Source organism: Oncorhynchus nerka, linkage group LG19, assembly GCF_034236695.1.
Source record: "Oncorhynchus nerka isolate Pitt River linkage group LG19, Oner_Uvic_2.0, whole genome shotgun sequence".
NCBI lineage: Eukaryota > Metazoa > Chordata > Actinopteri > Salmoniformes > Salmonidae > Oncorhynchus > Oncorhynchus nerka.
The window spans coordinates 17,866,312-17,887,347 of NC_088414.1; the positions used below are offsets into that span (position 1 = coordinate 17,866,312).

Below are 21,036 nucleotides of genomic sequence, written 5' to 3' on the forward strand. Positions count from 1 at the left end.
CAAGGAATTGTGACATATAAAAAAAAACAAATCGATAGAGGAAAGTTCATTTGTAGTTCTAAACATATTTAGGGTGTTTTTTTACTCGCTTTTTGTCTCCCACGACATTATTCCCCTCTCCTACAGCGTCCACCACAATTACGTTCACATGGCCAATTATGCCAATTAGGCGATGACGTCATTTAGCAACTTGTAGCTACTTTCCTTACTGAGGAGTTGGCAACACTGGTGCATTGCTTCAGATTAATATTCAGTTGTTGCATCTACAGGACAGTGACACGTCAGAACCTATTGTTGAACTGCTTCCTCCATGTCCCTGCACCTTTTTTGGGAAGCAGGCAAGGGTGACCCTCCCAGCCCTCAAATAGCCTGAACTCCAGAATCGCAGGGAGATACAGAAGTAGGCTGGACAATAGAACGGGTCAAAATTCACCCAAGGCTGAAAACGACTTTAGTTCGTTGGCTAAACTGGAACTGGAACACTAGCGCGTGTCCATAGCAAATGAATGGAATCGAACGTTCGCAGAGCCTGTTTTGACTGGAGTGAAGCTTGTAAATCCCTTTTTATTTTACCACTACAATCTGTTCTTAGGACAAAACTGAAAAATAACATCTCGTGTAGAAAGTAAACATCCGCACCTCAATGGTGCCAAGTGTGCTTATGTCTGCATAACGAGGAAGTAGGGGAAAAAATGGCAACTTCTATTTCTGGTCTATCGTTTGATGACGAGATATACTGCCCAGCCTTACTTAATTAGAAAGAGATTCTCATGATTAAAATGGTGTCCAATTTAAAAAAATCTAAACATACACATTGCGAGATATTTGGCAAAATAGACAGACATACCTATATTTCCCTATAGTAAACAATGGGACAACCTCAGAGTAACATTTTGTTTACATTTGAACTATAATCAACGTGAGCAGGTAGGTCTCCATTGCCAACTATAGCGAAACTGCCATTGTGACATAGTACAACAAAATGGGATTTAGAACGTTCAGAAGGCGAGTTGGTGCCACAATGTTCAATAGAATTAATAGGAGCTGGCAGGGTGAAAAATGCTGGTAATATTATGAAACTGGGCTCCACCACGGATGCAATGAACTACTTTTTATTATAAAAAAGCATTGTTAAAAATATGTGTCCATAGAGGATCAGGCTGAGAAACAATGCATTGAGGGACTAGCAGTACAGCAGGCTCAGTCCACACTAACAAAAGTACAGACTCCTACCATGGCCATTGAAGGACTTCCAGTAAATTACCACTGACTGAATGCTAACTTATAAAGTTTAAGTTCAATGTACATACATTTATATTTCTCCCTATTAAACCTATTTTGGTGTGGCGTTGTTGGTCAAGTTAGTTGTATTTTGTCTTATGGACGTACAGGTAACTGCCAAAACAAACACCATCAGTGTCTTAAAGTAGGGTGTTCGGTCACAACAGCTTCAATGCGCCTTGGCATAGATTCTACAAGTGTCTGGAACTCTATTGGAGGGATGCGACACCGTTCTTACAAGACATTTCATAATTTGTTGTTTTGTTGATGGAAAACACCATCTCAGGTGCTGCTCCAGAATCTCCCATAAGTGTTCAACTGTGTTAAAATCTGGTGACAGACACCATTTAAACCACCTGTAATCCTTTGAGACACCTATTTCCAAGACACTGAGATCACTTCTAGCCACAGTAGCCAAAACAATGAGCTACTGGGCATTTTATACATGACCCTAAACGTGATGGGATGCCAATTGATTAATTAACTCAGGAACCACACCATTGTGGAAGCACCTGCATTCAATATACTTTGTATCACTCATTTACTGAAGTGTTTCCTTTATTTTGGAAGTTACCTGTATCTAGGTTCATGAAAACACAGATGAACAGAAACGTTTTTATTCATCAAAACAAAACAAAAATCCCTTATGAGTATATATATATATACTACCATTCTCTCTCTATATATATAGAGAATGGGAGAATATATATATATATACACACACACACACACTTCAAAGCTTTACACCGCAACGTGTTCAGTTATTGGTTATACATTTTCTCAACTCAAAATTCTTTACATAACTCATCCCAAATGGACCTTCTCATAATACAGTTTGTATAGAACCATCAGCAGCACACCCTAGTGATAGGGGAGAGCTGGTGCTCCAAGATGTGGTAGCCCACTCCTTCCAGTTTGCACTGTCTTAGTGATAAGTTATGCTGGACAGGTGAGGTGAGCTTCTTGTCTATGCTGCTGAAAGACAGGCTTGTCTGACACTCTGGGCCCAAGTATTGAGAAGTGCAGTCACTGAGTGCTTGTCTGGGAGCTGTAGGAGCTTGGAGGTCATATTTCTGTGAACGTTTTGTAGGAAGGGGTTAGCACCTGGAGAGTAGAGGAAGACAAAGTAAAGCATAAATCAACTCGAAAATGCATTGAAACCTGAGACGAGCTAAAAATAAATAAATATGTAACATTTTAAACTGTCATGGTAATGTTGAGCTACTTTCTCCATTACACCCAAAGTTACAGAGTCAATTTGACTAATACAGTGCATTCGGAAAGTATTCAGACCCCTCGACTTCTTCCACATTTAGTTACATTACAGCATTTTTCTAAAAACGGATTAAATTGTTTCCCCCCTCAATCTACACACAATACCCCATAATGATAAAGCAAAAACAGGTTTGGACATTTTTGAAAATGTCTATAAATAAACTGAAATATCACATTTACATAAGTATTCAGACCTTTTACTCAGTAGTTTGTTTAAACACCCTTGGCAGCGATTTCAGCCTTGAGTCTGATGCTACAAGCTTGGCACACCTGTATTTGGGGAGTTTCTCCCATTCTCTGCAGATCCTCTCATGCTCTGTCAGGTTGGATGGGGAGCGTCGCTACACAGCTATTTTCAGGTCTCTTCCCCAGAGATGTTAGAACGGGTTCTGGCTGGGCCACTCAAGGACATTCAGAGACTTGTTCCGAAGCCACTCCTGCGTTTTCTTGGTTGTGTGCTCGGGTCGTTGTCCTGTTGGAAGGTGAACCTTCACCCCAGTCTGAGGATTTAATCGCTCTGGAGCAGGTTTTCATCAAGGATCTCTGTACTTTGCTCCGTTCATCTTTCCCTCAATCCTGACTAGTCTCCTAGTCTTTGCCGCTGAAAAAAATCCACCCCCATGCTTCACCGCAGGGATGGTGCCAGGTTTCTTCCAGACGTGACACCTGGCATTCAGGCCAAATAGTTCAATCTTGGTCTCATCAGACCAGAGAATCTTGTTTCATATGGTCGGAGTCCTTTAGGTGCCTTTTGGCAAACTCAAAGTGGGCTGTCATGTGCCTTTTACTGTGGACTGGCTTCCGTCTAGCCAGTAAGCATAAAAGCCTGATTGGTGGAGTGCTGCAGAGATGGTTGTCCCATCTCCACAGAGGAACTCTGGAGCTCTGTCAAGAGTGACTGACCACTGGGTTCTTGGTCACCTCCCTGATCAAGGCTCTTCTCTCCCGATTGGTCAGTTTAGCCGAGGGCCAGCTCTAGGAAGTGTCTTGGTGGTTCCAAACTTCTTCCATTTAAGAATGATGGAAGCCACTGTGTTCTTGGGGACCTTCAATGTTGCAGAAATGTTTGGTATCCTTCCTCAGATGTGCCTTGACACAATCTTGTCTAGGAGCTCTACGGACAATTCCTTCAACCTCATGGCTTGGTTTTTGCTCTGACATGCACTGTCAACTGTGGGACCTTATATAGACGTTTGTGTCTTTCCAAATCACGTCCAATCAATTGAATTTACCACAGGTGAACTCCAATCAAGTTGTAGAAACATCTCAAAGATGATCAATGGAAACAGGATGCCCCTGAGCTCAATTTCGAGTCTCATTGAAAAGGGTCTGAATACTTATGTAAATAATGTGTTTTATTTTAAATACATTTAAAAAAAAATCTAAAAACCTGTTTTCACTTTGTGTGTAGATTGATGAGAAAAAAAAATGTTTTTAACCATTTTAGAATAAGGCTGCAACATAACAAAATGTGGAAAAAGTTAAGGGGTCTGAATACTTTCCGAATGCAATGTATGGGTACAGAGAAGCCAGTGTGTCTTACCATACACTTGCCCGTCGTCTGCCCACTGAGGGCTCTGGTCTGGGTAGTCAGCTGGGATGCTGAGCTGGAGAGGAGGTACACTTGGCAGGTTCTTATCATCTGGAAGAGAGAGGCAAGGAATAACGTCAGGCATCAATTTATTTTATATTTGAGAGAGAACAGTGAGATTTCCCCCGGTCTTCATCTCTCAATGCACTACACTAGCGGTTGGCCCATAAGTGATTGACTCAGCCATGCCTTCTTGCCCATCCAATATTTCCTCACCTCCCAGCCCTTCTAATGCGACTAGCCCTTCTCAATTTACATCAACAACATAGCTCAGGCAGTAGGAGGTGCTCTCATTCATTTATATGCAGATGATACAGTCTTCTACTCAGCTGGCCCCTCCCCGGATTTGGTGTTAAATGCTCTACAACAAAGAGTTCTTAGTGTCCAACAAGCTTTCTCTGCCCTTAACCTTGTTCTGAACACCTCCTAAACAAAGGTCATGTGGTTCGGTAAGAATAATGTCCCCCTCAGGTGTTATTACTACCTGAGGGTTTAGAGCTTGAGGTAGTCACCTTAAACCAGTACTTGGGAGTATGGCTAGATGGTACACTGACCTTCTCTCAGCACATATCAAAGCTGCAGGCTAAGGTTAAATCTAGACTTGTTTCCTCTATCGTAATCACTCCTCTTTCACCCCAGCTGCTAAACTAACCCTGATTCAGATGACCATCCTACCCATGCTAGATTACGGAGACGTAATTTATATATCGACAAGTAAGGGTGCTCTCGAGCAGCTAGATGTTCTTTACCATTCGGCCATCAGATTTGCCCCCAATGCTCTTTATAGAACACATCACTGCACTCTATACTCCTCTGTAAACTGGTCATCTCTGTATACCCATCGCAAGACCCACTGGTTGATGCTTATTTATAAAACCCTCTTAGGACTCACTCCCCCCTATCTGAGATATCTACTGCAGCCCTCATACTCCACATACAACACCCGTTCTGCCAGTCACATTCTGTTAAAGGTCCCCAAAGCACACACATCCCTGGGTCGCTCCTCTTTTCAGTTCGCTGCAGCTAGTGACTGGAACGAGTTGCAACAAACACTCAAACTGGACAGTTCTCAATCTCTTCATTCAAAGACTCAAATCATGGACTGACACTTGTAGCTGCTTTGCGTAATGCATTGTTGTCTCTACCTTCTTGCCCATTGTGCTGTTGTCTGTTTCCAATCATGTTTGTACCATGTTGTCATCATGTGTTGCTGCCATGCTGTACTGTTGTCTTAGGTCTCTATGTAGTGTTGTCTCATGTCATGTGTGTTTTGTCCTATATTTCAATTTTTAATTGCAGCCCCGTCCCTATAGGTCTTTTGCTTCCATCATTGTAAATAAGAATTTGTTCTTAACTGACTTGCCTAGTTTAATAAAGGTTAAATAAAATAAAATAAATAATTAGCAGAACATCCGCTCCAACTAAAATCATCCCGCGACTGAATCTAGTTGCCTACCTCAGCCCTTAACTCACCTAGTTTACAGATGAGGTGCACAGTGCCGTTGTTACTGCAGAACGAAGGGTCCAGGTTGACCAGGAACTTGGCATTAAGACGGGCCACCTCCCCCTGCAGGATGTTGGGGATGGTCTGACGGTCATCCTCCTCGTGTTTCCTCTTCCGGGCCGCGATGATGGGGCCCCTGTGGAGTGAAGAGAGAATAGACATGGGTGTCAGATGACGGCCTGATCCCACAGCTTCTGTACTCTTTAATACACTTTCTCTATGCACTGTAGGAAATGAGGATGGTCTTGTATCAACGACAGAGTGGTAGACAGATCTAAAGCAGGGATGCTCCACAATGCCCGTCGAAAAATACTTTCCTAACCTGACCTAAAGTGTAGTGTTTCTGGACATGAAGGAGTGGTTAGGGTAAACTCACATGATGGGCGGCCCGTGGATGGCTGTCATGGCTGGGGCGAAGGTACGGTACAGGGAATGGTTGAAGACAGGCGAGCGGATGTTTGCCATGACGGCATCCAAGAGGGGCTGGCACAGGTACTGCTGCTTGGTGCAGGGCACAGGTGGAGGGGGTGGCGTCGGCTAGAACAGGTTTAGGAAAAAGTCAGTTGTTAAGGAGCTAAATAAGCAAACGTTTTGTTGAATTGTTGACGATTCACATTCAATGGGTAACCTTTAGGAATTCACAACAGAAAGACATTTTGAAAACCAAGGAGCAATTAAACAGCACAAAGATTATCAACACAGTCTCATGCTTACCACAGCCATATCATTCTTCAGTTTCTCCAGGGCTATCTCACACTTCTGTAAGGTTCTGAGAGGACACCTGCAAGTCCGGGAGAGGAGATATCATTCAATAACCATTGCTGAGACAAACTTGGATGGACACTGACACACATAAGCAACACACTTGTATTATTTTACCTTGTGTTGGGGTCAGTGAGAATGTTCAGCAGGCTCTTCATCTTACTCAGGTCCTTTTTCCTATCTGTTGGGAACGCAAACTCCCTTTAGTGAGTGGGAACAGCCAAGAGTGGCAAGAAAAGTAAGAAAGAGCATGGCGTGAATGCATACCTTCATTTTTGTCTATCTTGTTGATCATCCTACGTAGCGGCTCGATGTATTTGGAGAGCTGTTTGAGTTTCTCCATGTACTGCTGGTCCTCTTGCTGATTGGCCCCGGATGGACTCATCACTGAACTGGGGTTCCCTTCACGTCACCAGACAACCACGTGGGACAACAATTAGAATCCTCGGGTACATTCAATGTGTTTACATAGTCTTGGGGACACTGGGAAAAGGCTTGATTGGTCTTCCAATATTTGGCATAGAATGTAAATAGAAAATGATATGGTTCCAGACAAATCAAAATCCTATACATAGAGCCGATTTAAGAATGTAAACTATAGTAAGGAAAACAATCCTTACTATAAGGTATGATATTTAGGGGCTAAGGCCCCCACCTCTGCTCCAACGAGGAGTTGGGACAGTACCTGGGGTGTTGAGGGGTCCTGGGGAGGGAACGCTATAGTTCTGGGGGTGCGTGCGGTGGCTGGGCTATGCGAGGGCTGGGGGGATGGGCTAGGCTGGAAGCCACCTGGCGACGGTGTGGGACCAGAACTGCTGTGAAGAAACGCAATACAGTTGACACCAGAGAAAGTCATTCTATTCTAGACCTGAAATAAAAATTCCATATTCAAGTCAATAAAATCACTACATAAAGGGAGAGAGTGGGCTTGTCATCTTTGCTCACCTGACTGAGTTGGGCTGGGAGGACGGGGGCTGTGGGGATGGCTGTGGCTGGGGAGGGGGGGGCATGGACTGGGGGGTCTGCACCTGTACCGGCGAGGGCGATGACATCATCTGGTGCTGCTGAACCTATGGAGGGAGTGAAAAGAAAAATTGGGGGCTCACACCAGACGAACCAATCACTGGAGACCCCAGCACATCTTTAGCTGGTTGGATGCTGTATCACGTTACCATCCATCCTAGATAGCAGGGGGAAAAGATCCTTCAGCCATTACACCGACCAGGGCCTGAGTGCCTACTGAGGAAGATAGGAAGAAAATACTTACTGTCTTACTGGTACTTACCATACACGATGAATACTGGCCAGACGCCCTTACACTGAGCAAAATAAACAACAGCATTCCCAATCACATCTATAGGCCTGCCCTTAATGGATTCCAAATGGGAACCTGCTTGTAGAAGGCACAGCTCTCTTTCCATGAATCCACATACATATCTATACTGAGCATGAGAACAGATGTTTACTATCCGATCTAATTCCACTGGTCTGTATAAGAAGCAGGAGTGGAGGTTTGGGGATGAGATTTGAGGGCTGCACTGAGGGATGAGGGTTGGCATAAGGAAGCACACCAGAGGGACACGGTTTTAGGAGAGGTGGTGGCCACCATGAGGGTCAGGTCAGAGTAGGAAGACTACCTGGTCACTCTACCCTGGCGTAAATACCTGTGGCATTTGCTGTCCTCCCATGGCAGCAGAGTTTGGAGGTATGGCGGGGTTCGGGGCAGCGCGGGGCAACCGGGGTGGAATTTGCATCCCAAGGCGGGGCATCATCATCTTGGAGGACAGAGGGGACAACATACATGTCACAAGCAAAACAAGAAATGCAATGCATTAGCGGAGATGATGCACATGCACGCACAAAAAAAAAACACGCTCGGACACATGCAAGCACACTCCCAGGAGCAAAATCTGTCAAATACATTACACAACAAACACATGGACGCACACTCATTGACACACAGACAGAGCCACAGTTATAGTCATATCTTAAACCCTGGTGAGAGAGAGACAGCCAGGCAGCGTTGCCAAGCATGTGACCCTGTCTCCGGAGTCGGAACAAACAGTTGCCATGACAACAGTGATGAGGCCAGCCGTGGCCAGTGGGAACATGCGCCCTCTCCTCTTTAGGCCAAACCATGCAGTGTGTATGTTATTTAAATGTCTTAGCTAAGTACAGTAGGTCAACATTGCCAACTGACTAGAAATAACATAGATCTCAATTTTTGGTTGCTAAATTATTCAACATTAATTTATTAAACATTCTAGTCTGGAAACTATTTCAATGGTTTCATCAAACAACGGTTGCGTAGAGAGACATTGCATTTTGAATGGTGGAACCTCACTGGTACCCCCAGTAGGAGGTTTGGCAGGGTTTTCCCAAACAGTATCTATTGGTCAATTGGATGAGAGAATGGGGACCCTTCAATGGTTGATGATGCCATGTATTTGCATCTACAGTAACAGTAGCGCTGGTAGATGTAGCAGCCGAGTTGAAGAATGTTGTTGGTTTGCAGGGCAGAGGCATGCAGTTGCAGCATTCACTGCATGAACAACACACATGCATGGAGGGGGAACAAGACATTCTAACGTTGCTGTGAGGTACAATAAAGAGACATCCTCTGGGAGATCAACTTTATTTTCTCTCAGCAGCCCACCCGTGGGTTTCATTCTGAGAAATGCAGTAGCACACTTCCAGGGATTTTCAATAGGGAGAAGTAGAGGGGGGAGAAGAGGTCAAGGTGAGTTCTAGTTTGGTAGAGAAGAAAGGGATGGGGGAAGTGGCTTGTGGAAGTGAATCCTAGCTCCATCCCTATTTTGCTTGGAAGCGATAGAGACAGGAGTACCAAGCCTATCAAGGAATTCTCAGAAAGCATCATATTCAAATGACAACAAACTAAATTGATTTCCTGGGTTATGTAGGAGACTCATCATTCAGTTCAAACCAAAGAACCCCTGAGCCTGAGACATCAAGCAGCAACAGTGCAATTATTAGAATAGATGCTAACTTAAGTCTCTGTAGGTAACGTTGAGCTATAAATCTAGCATTACTGCCTCCTGGCTATGGCAGTAGATTAAGTATGGCAACGGACAACACAGAGAAATATCCTGTGTCTTCCTCAAGTCATTTAACACCAACAGAAGAGCTTGCGACCCAAAATTAAAATCAACTGCTGAAATTTCAAAGGGGGTGAATCTGAAAGCGTGCACTCACTCCAGGCCAAGCTCAGTGACAAGTGGCAGTCCCCAGTCAGTCAATGAGTCCCACTACACACCAGCTTGCAGTGCTGTGCTCTTACCTGTCCAGGTACTGCTGCAGCTAGCTGGGCCTGGGCTGCCGCCTGTTGGGCTTGCTGCGCTGCCTGCTGGGCCTGCTGGACTTGCTGCTGCTGTATCGCTCTAGCCTGGCCACACAAACAAAACACAGCACATACACAAACACACACACACGGATAGGGAAGCAAGCAAGCAGAGGGGTGTGTAAAAAAAAAGATACTGGAATGGGTGTTTTCCCAGAGACTCGAGATTACGAATTTAGAGTGGACAATCAAAGGTTACCACTATTCTACAGAGGGTGAACTAAACATAGTTAATATTTTTCCATAACACCACCTCTGCTTTACCTGCAATGCTTGGATCTTGAGCTGTTGCTGCTGCTGACTGAGCGAGCTGATGGGCACGTGCTGTGTGGAGGTCATCTGTCCAGCGAGAGACTGGGGCACCATGCCCTGCTGCTGCTGGGAGTGGGGGGGTAGCTGGGCTGCCTGGGGCTGAGACTGGGCCTGAACCTGCTGCTGCTGCTGGACCATGTGCTGAATGGACTGCGCCTGGGCTTGTGCTTGGGCCTGGGCTTGGGCCTGGGCTTGAGCTTGTGCCTGGGCCTGGGCATGCTGCTGTTGGAGTTGTAACTGAACTATCTGCTGTTGTTGCTGGATCCTTGATGGGTGCATCTGAAGAGAGATGGGGAAGGCATGTAAATACCTAAATATAGATTATTTGAAGCCCCAAAATATGCTAATTTTATCCTTATATTTATTTACCAAAAGATCAACCAATTGAACTGCCTTCTGTATGTCTCTGTTAGCTTTTGATGTACATCTAGGCATGCCATCATGGTGGGGATTGGAGCTTATACAGGGACACAAACTGGTGAGGGCCCAAAGGTGAAAAGAATTGTCACAATACCAACATTTTACTAACGATGTGATACCAGGCCAAGTATCACGATACCAAGTAGTATCATGATACCACAGGGTTTGCCCCTCGATCACTTGTTATCCATCCAAAAATGTGAGGCGCGCATGGTTTATAAAATTATATAAAATGTGTACCAATTAGAGGTAGAAAGGGGAAGAAGGTAGCTCCGGTAAGGAGTGGTTTGGGCTAGAAACTTATGGCAAACCTGACTGTCAATGTGCTCCGTTTTTCCTCTATGGCACTAAGAGGTTGGGTGACAACGAAGCCAACTGCCCTTATTGTTCTTACAGGCGAAATGAAAAGAGGCGTATCCACTTCGCTTGCGCAGCGAGCTGCTCCAATAACGTCTGCACACCCCAGCTCGCCATCACGGCAAAATAACATTTAAAAACTGATGGAGATGCACAGAAAGAATGGACAGAGAAGCAGCTGAGTAGGCTAATGGCTGGTTAGGGGATGTGGCTGGATGCTCACAGCTGTCACGTGATATTGGATGAAGCACTCATTCTGACATGACAAATCTGACATCATGCTCTGAACTCTGATATTCTATTTGTAGGCCGTGTAGGGATACATTCTGTGCTCAGTCATTCATTTCGAGAGAGAGAGGGTAGTGATCACAGGGAGAAGATCTGTTTGAGGCTCTTTTGTATAGCACTATGGGTGATACACTCTACGCCTGCACACTTTTTGTCCGTTTTTTACAGCTCTACACAACTCACGTGGATGACCTATTTTGAGATCCAAGCGGTGAACATCGTCAAAAATGGACAAGTTTGCATCCCTGTTATACCTGGTTCTGTTGTTGCTGGTTTTGGGCCTGCTGCTGCTGCTGGTTTTGGTGCTGCTGTTGGAGCTGTTGGTTCTGATGGTGTTGCTGCTGTAACTGTTGCAGCTTCAGCTGCTGCTGGACCTGAAACTGCTGCTGCTGTATGGCTGTCTGTTGTTGCATAGCTGTCTGCTGCTGCTGCATGGCCGTCTGTTGCTGTTGTTGCATGGCTGTCTGTTGCTGCTGTGCCTGGAACTGCTGGAACTGAATGGACTGCTGCTGCTGGGCAATCTGCTGCATCTGCATCTGCCCTGGACCTCCTACTACAGGGAGGATGAGGACAAAACAGACACACATCCTCCAGCTGAGAACTTGGGGAAAGCCCTGGAGGAAAAGCACTACACCTGAGCGTTACTGAGGAAACAGAAATATGAGTGTAGAGCAGTGCCTGTGAGCCGAGTTGAGCGGTCGGAAATCCAGCTCACTGCACACAGAGCGCTCCACGTCCATTTCCCCAGCTGCAGTCAAATTGTGCCCGCTCTGCTCCTCGCTCTGCTCCCACTCATCTCTGCTCACATGCTCTGAGCCTCATGGAGGACACAGGAATATGAGTTTGGAGGTCCCTGATCGAAAATCAAAATGTCATGACCAGTAGGCTACTGATCCAATTGTTTCTGTGGGCTAACAGACAGCAGCATTCAAATAAACATGAATAACGTGAGAACGTTAAATAGCTTCAGAAATACACTCACTCGCTTGAGGATTTCCAGCCACACCTGCCATTGCATGCTGACCCATTTGCATCTGCCCCATGGTCCCCATGCCACCCATGGGTGCACCAGGTGGCCTAGGCCCCATGGCGATGCCCCCTGGAACCCCTGGAACCCCTGTGAGATTTGTCAGGGCATTCATGGGATCTGGAAGAGGGGAGACAGTATATACATTTTACACATGGGTAGCGGCATGAGTAGCTACATAGATATTCTTCTGAATGTCTTTCGGTAAGGGAAAACACATTTAGCAAAATCACAACAACTCACCCAGACCTCCTCCTTGTGCCTTTTTATCTGCAAAACAAAAAATATACCATTACGTAACTCAACTTTACAGAATAGTTGTCTCAAAATATGAACAAGTGTTAGACCTACATTGCAGATAGGAAAAGTATGTGGGGTACTTACGAATGTCTCTGAAGTGAATGATCAACCTTGCTACCAGGGACAAGTATTCTTCCTGTTCAGAATTAAACAATAACACCATTATTATACTGAACAAAAATATAAATGCACCATGTAAAGAGTTGGTTCCATGAATCAACTAATAGATCACAGAAATCTTCCATTTGTGCACACATTTGTTTACATCCCTGTTAGTGAGCATTTCTCCTTTGCCAAGATAATCCACCCACCTGCCAGGTATGGCATATCACAAAGCTGATTAAAAAGCATGATCATTACACAGGTGCACCTTGTGTTGGTGCCAATAAAAGAGTACTAAAATGTGCAGTTTTTTCAACAACACAATGCCAGAGATGTCTCAAGTTTTGAGGGAGCATGCAATTAGCATGCTGACTGCAGGGATGTCCACCAGAGCTGTTGCCAGTGAATGTAACGTTAATTTCTCTACCATTAGCCACCTCCAAGATTGTTTTAGAGAATTTGTCTATACATCCAACCGACATTACAACTGCAGACCACTCCAGCCCAGGACCTCAACATCCAGCTTCTTTTCCTGCGGGATCGTCTGAGACTTGCAACCCGGACAGCCGATGAAACAGCGGGCTTGCACAACCCGAAGAATTTCGGCCCAAACTGTCAGAAACGTCCTCAGGGAAGCTCATCTGCGTGCTTGTCGTCCTCACCAGGGTCTTGAACCGACTGCAGTTCGGCGTCGTAACCGATTTCAGTGGGCCAATGCTCACCTTCAATGGTCACTGGCACACTGGAGAAGTGTGCTCTTCAACCGTACCGGGCAGATGGCAGACAGTTTAGCGTGTATGGCGTCGTGTGGGCGAGCGGTTTGCTGATGTCAATGTTGTAAACAGAGTGCCCCATGGTGGAGGTGAGGTTATGGTATGGGCAGGCATGAACGAAGGACAACGAACAAAATTGCATTTTATCAATGGCAATTTGAATGCACAGAGATACCGTAACAGGATCATGCCATTCATCCACCGCCATCACCTCATGTTTCAGCCACCTCATGTTTCAGAATGATAATGCATGGCCCCATGTCGCAAGGATCTCCACACAATTCCTGGATGCTGAAAATGTCCCAGATCTTCATGGCTTGCATACTCATCAGACATGCTGGTGGTCTGGATCAACATGTACAACAGTGTGTTTCAGTTCCCGCCAATATCCAGCAACCTCGCACAGCCATTCAAGAGAAGTGGGACAACATTCCACAGGCCACAATCAACAGCTTGATCAATTCTATGCAAAGGAGATGTGTCACGCTACATGAGGCAAATGGTTGTCGCACCAGATACTGACTGGTTTTCTGATCCACGCCCCTACTTTTTCTGGGAATAACAGATGTATATCATTCATGTGACATCCATAGATTAAGGCCTAATGGATTCCTTTCAATTGACTGATTTCCTTATATGAACTGTGACTCAGTAAAATCTTTGAAATTGTTGCATGTTACGTTTATATTTTGGTTCAGTGTAGATGAGATGGTCATTCTTCACCAATAATTCCAGTTAATTATATAGAATGTGACCGAGTGTTGTCTGGTGATCCATGATGAGGTTACTAGGTGTGTGTAAATTAAAAACGTTCACTCACTCTAGATTTGGCTTTGACATAAACATGATTCTCCATATCATTGCTGGACTTCGTGTGTGCAGTCCCAGCCTTTCTCATCGCCTCTTCACTGAAAAAGATATTAAGATCAAACGAATGTTGGAAGATTATATATTTTTGCCTGCTGTATTTTGCTAACACACATTCCAGTGATATTATATTCATGGATGATTAACTGCAATTTACTCTAAATGAGGCCAAGAAGAAATGTCACCGGGTCTGTGATGACTATACCTCGCATCTAGCTAGCTAGCTAGCCAGCTAACATTAGCTAGCTAGTTACATAGGAAGCGAAGTAACAATAGCAAAGGCTAGTTTGGCTAACCTTTAGCTGAACGCCAATTAGTTCGTCTCAAAACTTCTCAAACTGCAGGCATTTTTTATGGTCAAATTAGAACACATGCAGCTAACTGCATCAACCCAGATAATGCATTGCTTACGGCCTCATATCAAGCATGTTCAGTAGCGAAGCTAACATAGATGGCTAACTGGTGTGCTAGCCACTGTCGTGATAATAGCGGAGTAAATAAAATATCACAACGTGAGCAACGTTTACACATTTTTAATAAAACTAAATTGTCTCACATTTGTGCAACAACTTTCTGTCGGAATGCAGGGCTTCTCCAATCGCTTTCTGGTCCTGGGACCTCCATTGCCGACATCGTTTTCAGACAAGCCGCAAACGTAGGCTTTGAATGAATGCAGCACCAAAAAGCATAAATAGAAAACATAAACGTACTTCCGGTTTAAATTCTCCATCCATTCAAGAGCTGCTACATCTGCAACAATGTAGCTGTAGTTTTCAAAGATATCTCTGATTAGAAAGATTTTAGTAGTGCTTAATGTGATAAACTAATCTCTGATTGGAAACGAATACTTTCAATGGGGGTGGACTTTTAGGAGTAGGCCTCTGAATTTCATGGATCTACAAAACGTTCTATTCTGAGTTTGGCAACATGAAGTGAGGCATCTGCATGGGGCTGTTAATCTGAACTGCAAGGATGTACAGTGTACATGTACAAGAGTAGACAGGGGAATTACATATCAAGATTCATTTTCAATTTATTAAATACTTTTATTTTATTATTAAATACTTTTATTATAGTATTGCTTTTTTGTTTTTACATTTACTGATAATTTCTAAGTAATATTTAAATTATAACTTAAATAATGTGGAGAGGGGTTTGTTCTCTGCCCACTTCGTTTTATGGATAAAGAATCTTCCATGAAAGATAAACAAATTAACAATGAAAGTTAAAATCAGGGTCCATATCATTTGGATCGAAACAAAACAGAATATCAGAGTCCCTCAGATTAATAACATAGTCATTTATTTTAAAATAAAATTTTCTAACTCACTCCAAAATCTTCTGACATAAGAACAGTCCCCCCAAAAATGGTCAAGAGTCTCTGGGTCACAACCACAAAATACACATTTGTTATCAATAGCTATTTTAAATCTGTGTATGATAAAGATCTTTACAGGGTAGATTCTATGAATGAGTTTGTATGATACTTCTTTCATCTTATTAGATATACAATATTTACCAGACAACAACAAAACTTTGTTCCAGTTTACTTGTCCTAGGGCTGCATTCCAGTACATTTTAGCAGAGGGAATAGCAACATATTGACATAGTTTCCGTATATACATGTTATTACATTTATAGTTTAACATGTAAATTCCTTCTAATTTAATTGGACAGTTCTGACTTAGAATATGTGGACAACTACAAATACCTAGGTGTCTGGTTAGAGTGTAAACTCTCCTTCCAGACTCACATCAAACATCTCCAATCCAAAGTTAAATCTAGAATTGGCTTCCTATTTCGCAACAAAGCATCCTTCCCTCATGCTGCCAAACATACCCTTGTAAAACTGACTATCCTACCGATCCTCGACTTCGGCGATGTCATTTACAAAATAGCCTCCAATACCCTACTCAATAAATTGGATGCAGTCTATCACAGATCCATCCGTTTTGTTACCAAAGCCCCATATACTACCCACCACTGCAACCTGTACGCTCTCGTTGGCTGGCCCTCGCTTCATACTCGTCGCCAAACCCACTGGCTTCAGGTCATCTACAAGACCCTGCTAGGTAAAGTCCCCCCTTATCTCAGCTCGCTGGTCACCGTAGCAGCACCCACTTGTAGCACGCGCTCCAGCAGGTATATCTCTGGTCACCCCCAAAACCAATTCTTCCTTTGGCCGCCTCTCCTTACAGTTCTCTGCTGCCAATGACTGGAACGAACTACAAAAATCTCTGAAACTGGAAAAACTTATCTCCCTCACTAGCTTTAAGCACCAGCTGTCAGAGCAGCTCACAGATTACTGCACCTGTACATAGCCCATCTATAATTTATCCCAAACAGCTACCTCTTCCCCTACTGTATTTATTTATTTTGCTCCTTTGCACCCCATTATTTCTCTCTCTACTTTGCACATTCTTCCACTGCAAATCTACCATTCCAGTGTTTTACTTGCTATATTGTATTTACTCCGCCACCATGGCCTTTTTTTGCCTTTACCTCATTTGCTCACATTGTATATAGACTTATTTTTCTACTGTATTATTGACTGTATGTTTGTTTTACTCCATGTGTAACTCTGTGTTGTTGTATGTGTCGAACTGCTTTGCTTTATACTGGCCAGGTTGCAATTGTAAATGAGAACTTGTTCTCAACTTGCCTACCTGGTTAAATAAAAAGGTGAAATAAAAAAAATACAAAATATATTCCAGATTAAGGGGATAATTGTGTTTGTAAATGATGTTCCAAGATAGAAGTACTTGTTTATGAAAGTTAGCAAGCTTAATAGAGATGTTACCCATATCAAATTCCTGGGACCTCAGTCTATTCAGAATCTATTTCAGGATCTTATGACCTCACCACTAGTTTCCATTACCCACTAGACAAGAGGGTGTTGAAATCGAGGAAACCTGAAAGTGTCCTGAATTCTAGTAGTTGCACAAACAAAGAGATTGCATCACCCAAATAGCCTAAATGCATACATTTTTTACATCAATAACACAGCATATTTAATGGGTGATTTTTCTTTTGAAAGGGGAAGTGTATTTCAAATGGACAAAGAAAACGGTCTTACTTTGACTTCAGTAACTGGAAACAGATTTGTCTGTCCTTCTTTCCAACACTGCCATATTAGTTGTTATTTTTTGTGTGTGTTTTTATTGATTTTACTGAATTTTCTGTCATTCTTGGATGAGGCATTTGTATGTCCCCCCCTCCCCCCTACTTTTGACTGAGCTGGTGCTGCTTCCTGTGGGAGTTGTAATTTGAGTCATTCTGACCCATTTATTCATAATCACCAAATACCTTTATTGCAATAGAAGGCTCTGCCCATTACCTACATCACATACCCCTTCTGTAGTCATGTTGGTAAGTTCATCAAGTGACAATGAAACAAATGACCTAGAAGGCATTTTTTGGGGAACCAGAACACAAAAATAGTAGATAAATCAGTAGGGTCACAGAAATTCTGTTAATCCTTCTATATGGTATTTAATTTCCCTCTTGGTCAGTGAAGTAGCCTAGGCCTGTGTTTTGGAGTCAGCAGATATTATACATTCACATAAAAAAACTCCTGTAGGTTTTCATCCAATTTGTTGCACCAGTGAGCCTTTGCAAGAATGTGGGAATTGGCTGGCGTTAGCCATTAAGAATCAGTGGGTACAAATCTATTAACATTCAGACTGTGTTGCAGTGATGAGACCAACTCTGTGCCAGTAGCAATCTCAAGAGGTATGTACTCTGAAAACTCTTCTATTTCCAAACCAAGAGAGGAAGATAGAAACTGAATGTGACCAAATGTTATGGTTGACTCACAAAATCTACAAAACAACCTCTCATGCTAATGCTAGTCCTAATGTATTCATGTATTAATTTGCATAGTTTTTTGGAGGGTCTTGGGTGGCAATGTTTCCTGCATTCACATGCATCCTGTCCCTTTCAGAATAGAATGCTGAGTGTGGGGAGGCCCAAGTCGATGTGTCATGGTTCTATGCCAGATGACACTTCAGAGGAGCTTGAATGGAGGGTAAGTTGAGGATTGACAGGAATTGAAAATAAGGAAATATGCTGGTGGGGACATCTATTCATGAATCGTGTGTAGACTGAATAGCGTACACTAGGCTAATCACCAAGCAGGCCCCTATACCTATAAATGTTGATTTGAAGCACAAATTGCCTGAATCACAGCACATTTATTGGTCACATACACATACACATGGTTAGCAGATGTTAATGTGAGTGTAGCGAAATGCTTGTGCTTCTAGTTCTGACCATGCAGTAATATCTAACAAGTAATCTACAATTTCACAACAACTACCTAATACACACAAGTGTAAAGGAATGAATAAGAATATGTACATATAAATATATGGATGAGCGATACAGTATATACATATGAGATGAGTAATGTAGGGTATGTAAACATTATATAAAGTGGCATTGTTTAAAGTGACTAGTGATACATTTATTACATCCAATTTTTAATTATTAAAGAGGCTAGAAATTTGAGTCAGTATGTTGGCAGCAGCCACTCAATGTTAGTGATGGCTGTTTAACAGTCTGATGGCCTTGAGATAGAAGCTGTTTTTCAGTCTCTCGGTCTCAGCTTTGATGCACCCTCAGGAGGCTGAAGAAATTCGGCTTGTCACCAAAAGCACTCACAAACTTCTACAGATGCACAATCGAGAGCATCCTGTCGGGCTGTATCACCGCCTGGTACGGCAACTGCTCTGCCCACAACCGTAAGGCTCTCCAGAGGGTAGTGAGGTCTGCACAACGCATCACCGGGGGCAAACTACCTGCCCTCCAGGACACCTACACCACCCGATGTCACAGGAAGGCCATAAAGATCATCAAGGACAACAACCACCCGATCCACTGCCTGTTCACCCCGCTATCATCCAGAAGGCGAGGTCAGTACAGGTGCATCAAAGCTGGGACCGAGAGACTGAAAAACAGCTTCTATCTCAAGGCCATCAGACTGTTAAACAGCCACCACTAACATTGAGTGGCTGCTGCCAACACACTGACTCAACTCCAGCCACTTTAATAATGGGAATTGATGGGAAATGATGTAAAATATATCCCTAGCCACTTTAAACAATGCTACCTAATATAATGTTTACATGCCCTACATTATTCATCTCATATGTATACGTATATACTGTACTCTATATCATCTACTGCATCCTTATGTAATACATGTATCACTAGCCACTTTAACTATGCCACTTTGTTTACATACTCATCTCATATGTATATACTGCACTCAATACCATCTACTGTATCTTGCCTATGCCGCTCTGTACCATCACTCATTCATATATCTTTATGTACATATTCTTTATCCCCTTACACTTGTGTCTATAAGGTAGTCGTTTTGGAATTGTTAGCTAGATTACTTGTTGGTTATTACTGCATTGTCGGAACTAGAAGCACAAGCATTTCGCTACACTCGCATTAACATCTGCTAACCATGTGTATGTGACAAATTAAATTTGATTTGAATTTAAGATTTTTTAATCGGTAGGACTACAAGAAAACGTAGACTACATTTTGCTTAAGTTGTGTGCATTACCTCATCACGCACTGATTTTTATGCAACAAGTCCATTTGGTGGAAATACCAGTAGGAAAATGCACATATTTTTTAATGCAGATTCTACAATATTCGCATGAAAATCTGTACCCTACTGCTGTTGGCCGTGCTTGAGCAGAAATACTGGTGATGTGCAGTTTGCGAAAGATGAGCTATTTTTGAACGACTCTTTTTACTGACTCGAGAGTCACGATATGTCTTTCTGATTGACTCGTTAATGTTAGTCGTTCGTTTGCCATGATCGTGCTGGCCGCAATGAGTCCTAGGCCTACAGCAGGATTAATACACGCTCCTCCGGCTCAGTGGCTCTAGCTAGAGACGTGCTCCGACCACCAACTGTGTGCCATATGCGAGCAGGGAAATATATCATGAGCAAAAAGAAAAATACATGTTTAGAACTGAGGATTGGCAAAAAAATGTATGCAATTAATTGGTTGGATGTTATTATTTACACATCTTTGTAAAACCAAAACATACACAGCCTGTATGTCAACGTCATACTTTCAAAATCTTAGCTATAGCAGTCATCATCATGAATCAAGTCAACAATCAAGTTGCCTGGATTTAAGGTGTCCTATTTATATCAGTACACTCATAACTGAAACCTTATGACACTTCTATTTGATCAAATAAAAACCTATGTGAGAAATGTCGGTGGAAACGCTTTGGAGTCACGTGATAACATGTTGCGCGGTATTCCCACAACGACTCATCAGTAAAGCATGCAGTTTATTAGGCTACATACGAACTAAATGATGATGAACTTCACATGGTGGTGAAAGTGCAAGGTGATGAGTTTGATGGTCCTTTCCAATAAATATCGAGGGTCTTAAATTTGGTGACATGATAATCGATGTTTGGTTGCCATTTGACAAAATAATCTCTATTTTGTCCATAATAATCTCATCATGAAGGCTATACACGCAATATTGGCAAGAATTTAACTGCCAATACCGGAGGTGGCACACTCGCTATATAACGCAACATTTTTTTGTGAGAAAGATTTGAAAATGCGATGGAATCGAATTTTATATTTAGAACATCCGAATTCACCCGCAAAATATAGTTTAATGTGCCCTACTTCCTCACGCACATACTTGTATCCACATGTTTGATGGAGAAATGCGCATATTATTTTTATGCGTATTTTAGAATATTCGCATGAAAATCTGTCGCCAATTGGATGGACACCACTATTGACCTCCAAACAAAACTCTTTGC

At 43.0% G+C, this 21,036-nt stretch overlaps 1 protein-coding gene across 1 annotated transcript; it reads right to left on the bottom strand.

Moving 5' to 3' along the window:
- Nucleotides 1-1,884: 1,884 nt before the first annotated feature.
- Nucleotides 1,885-14,903, bottom strand: LOC115101124 (mediator of RNA polymerase II transcription subunit 15-like). The gene is given in 19 exon segments (XM_029620349.2): nucleotides 1,885-2,385; nucleotides 4,100-4,198; nucleotides 5,621-5,787; nucleotides 6,028-6,188; nucleotides 6,366-6,432; nucleotides 6,531-6,594; nucleotides 6,681-6,815; nucleotides 7,099-7,146; nucleotides 7,149-7,228; nucleotides 7,359-7,483; nucleotides 8,078-8,188; nucleotides 9,712-9,816; nucleotides 10,036-10,362; nucleotides 11,403-11,698; nucleotides 12,131-12,295; nucleotides 12,419-12,445; nucleotides 12,560-12,611; nucleotides 14,171-14,258; nucleotides 14,774-14,903. Coding segments are annotated over 19 exon segments (2,331 nt in total). The 5' UTR covers nucleotides 14,851-14,903; the 3' UTR covers nucleotides 1,885-2,248.
- Nucleotides 14,904-21,036: the final 6,133 nt, after the last annotated feature.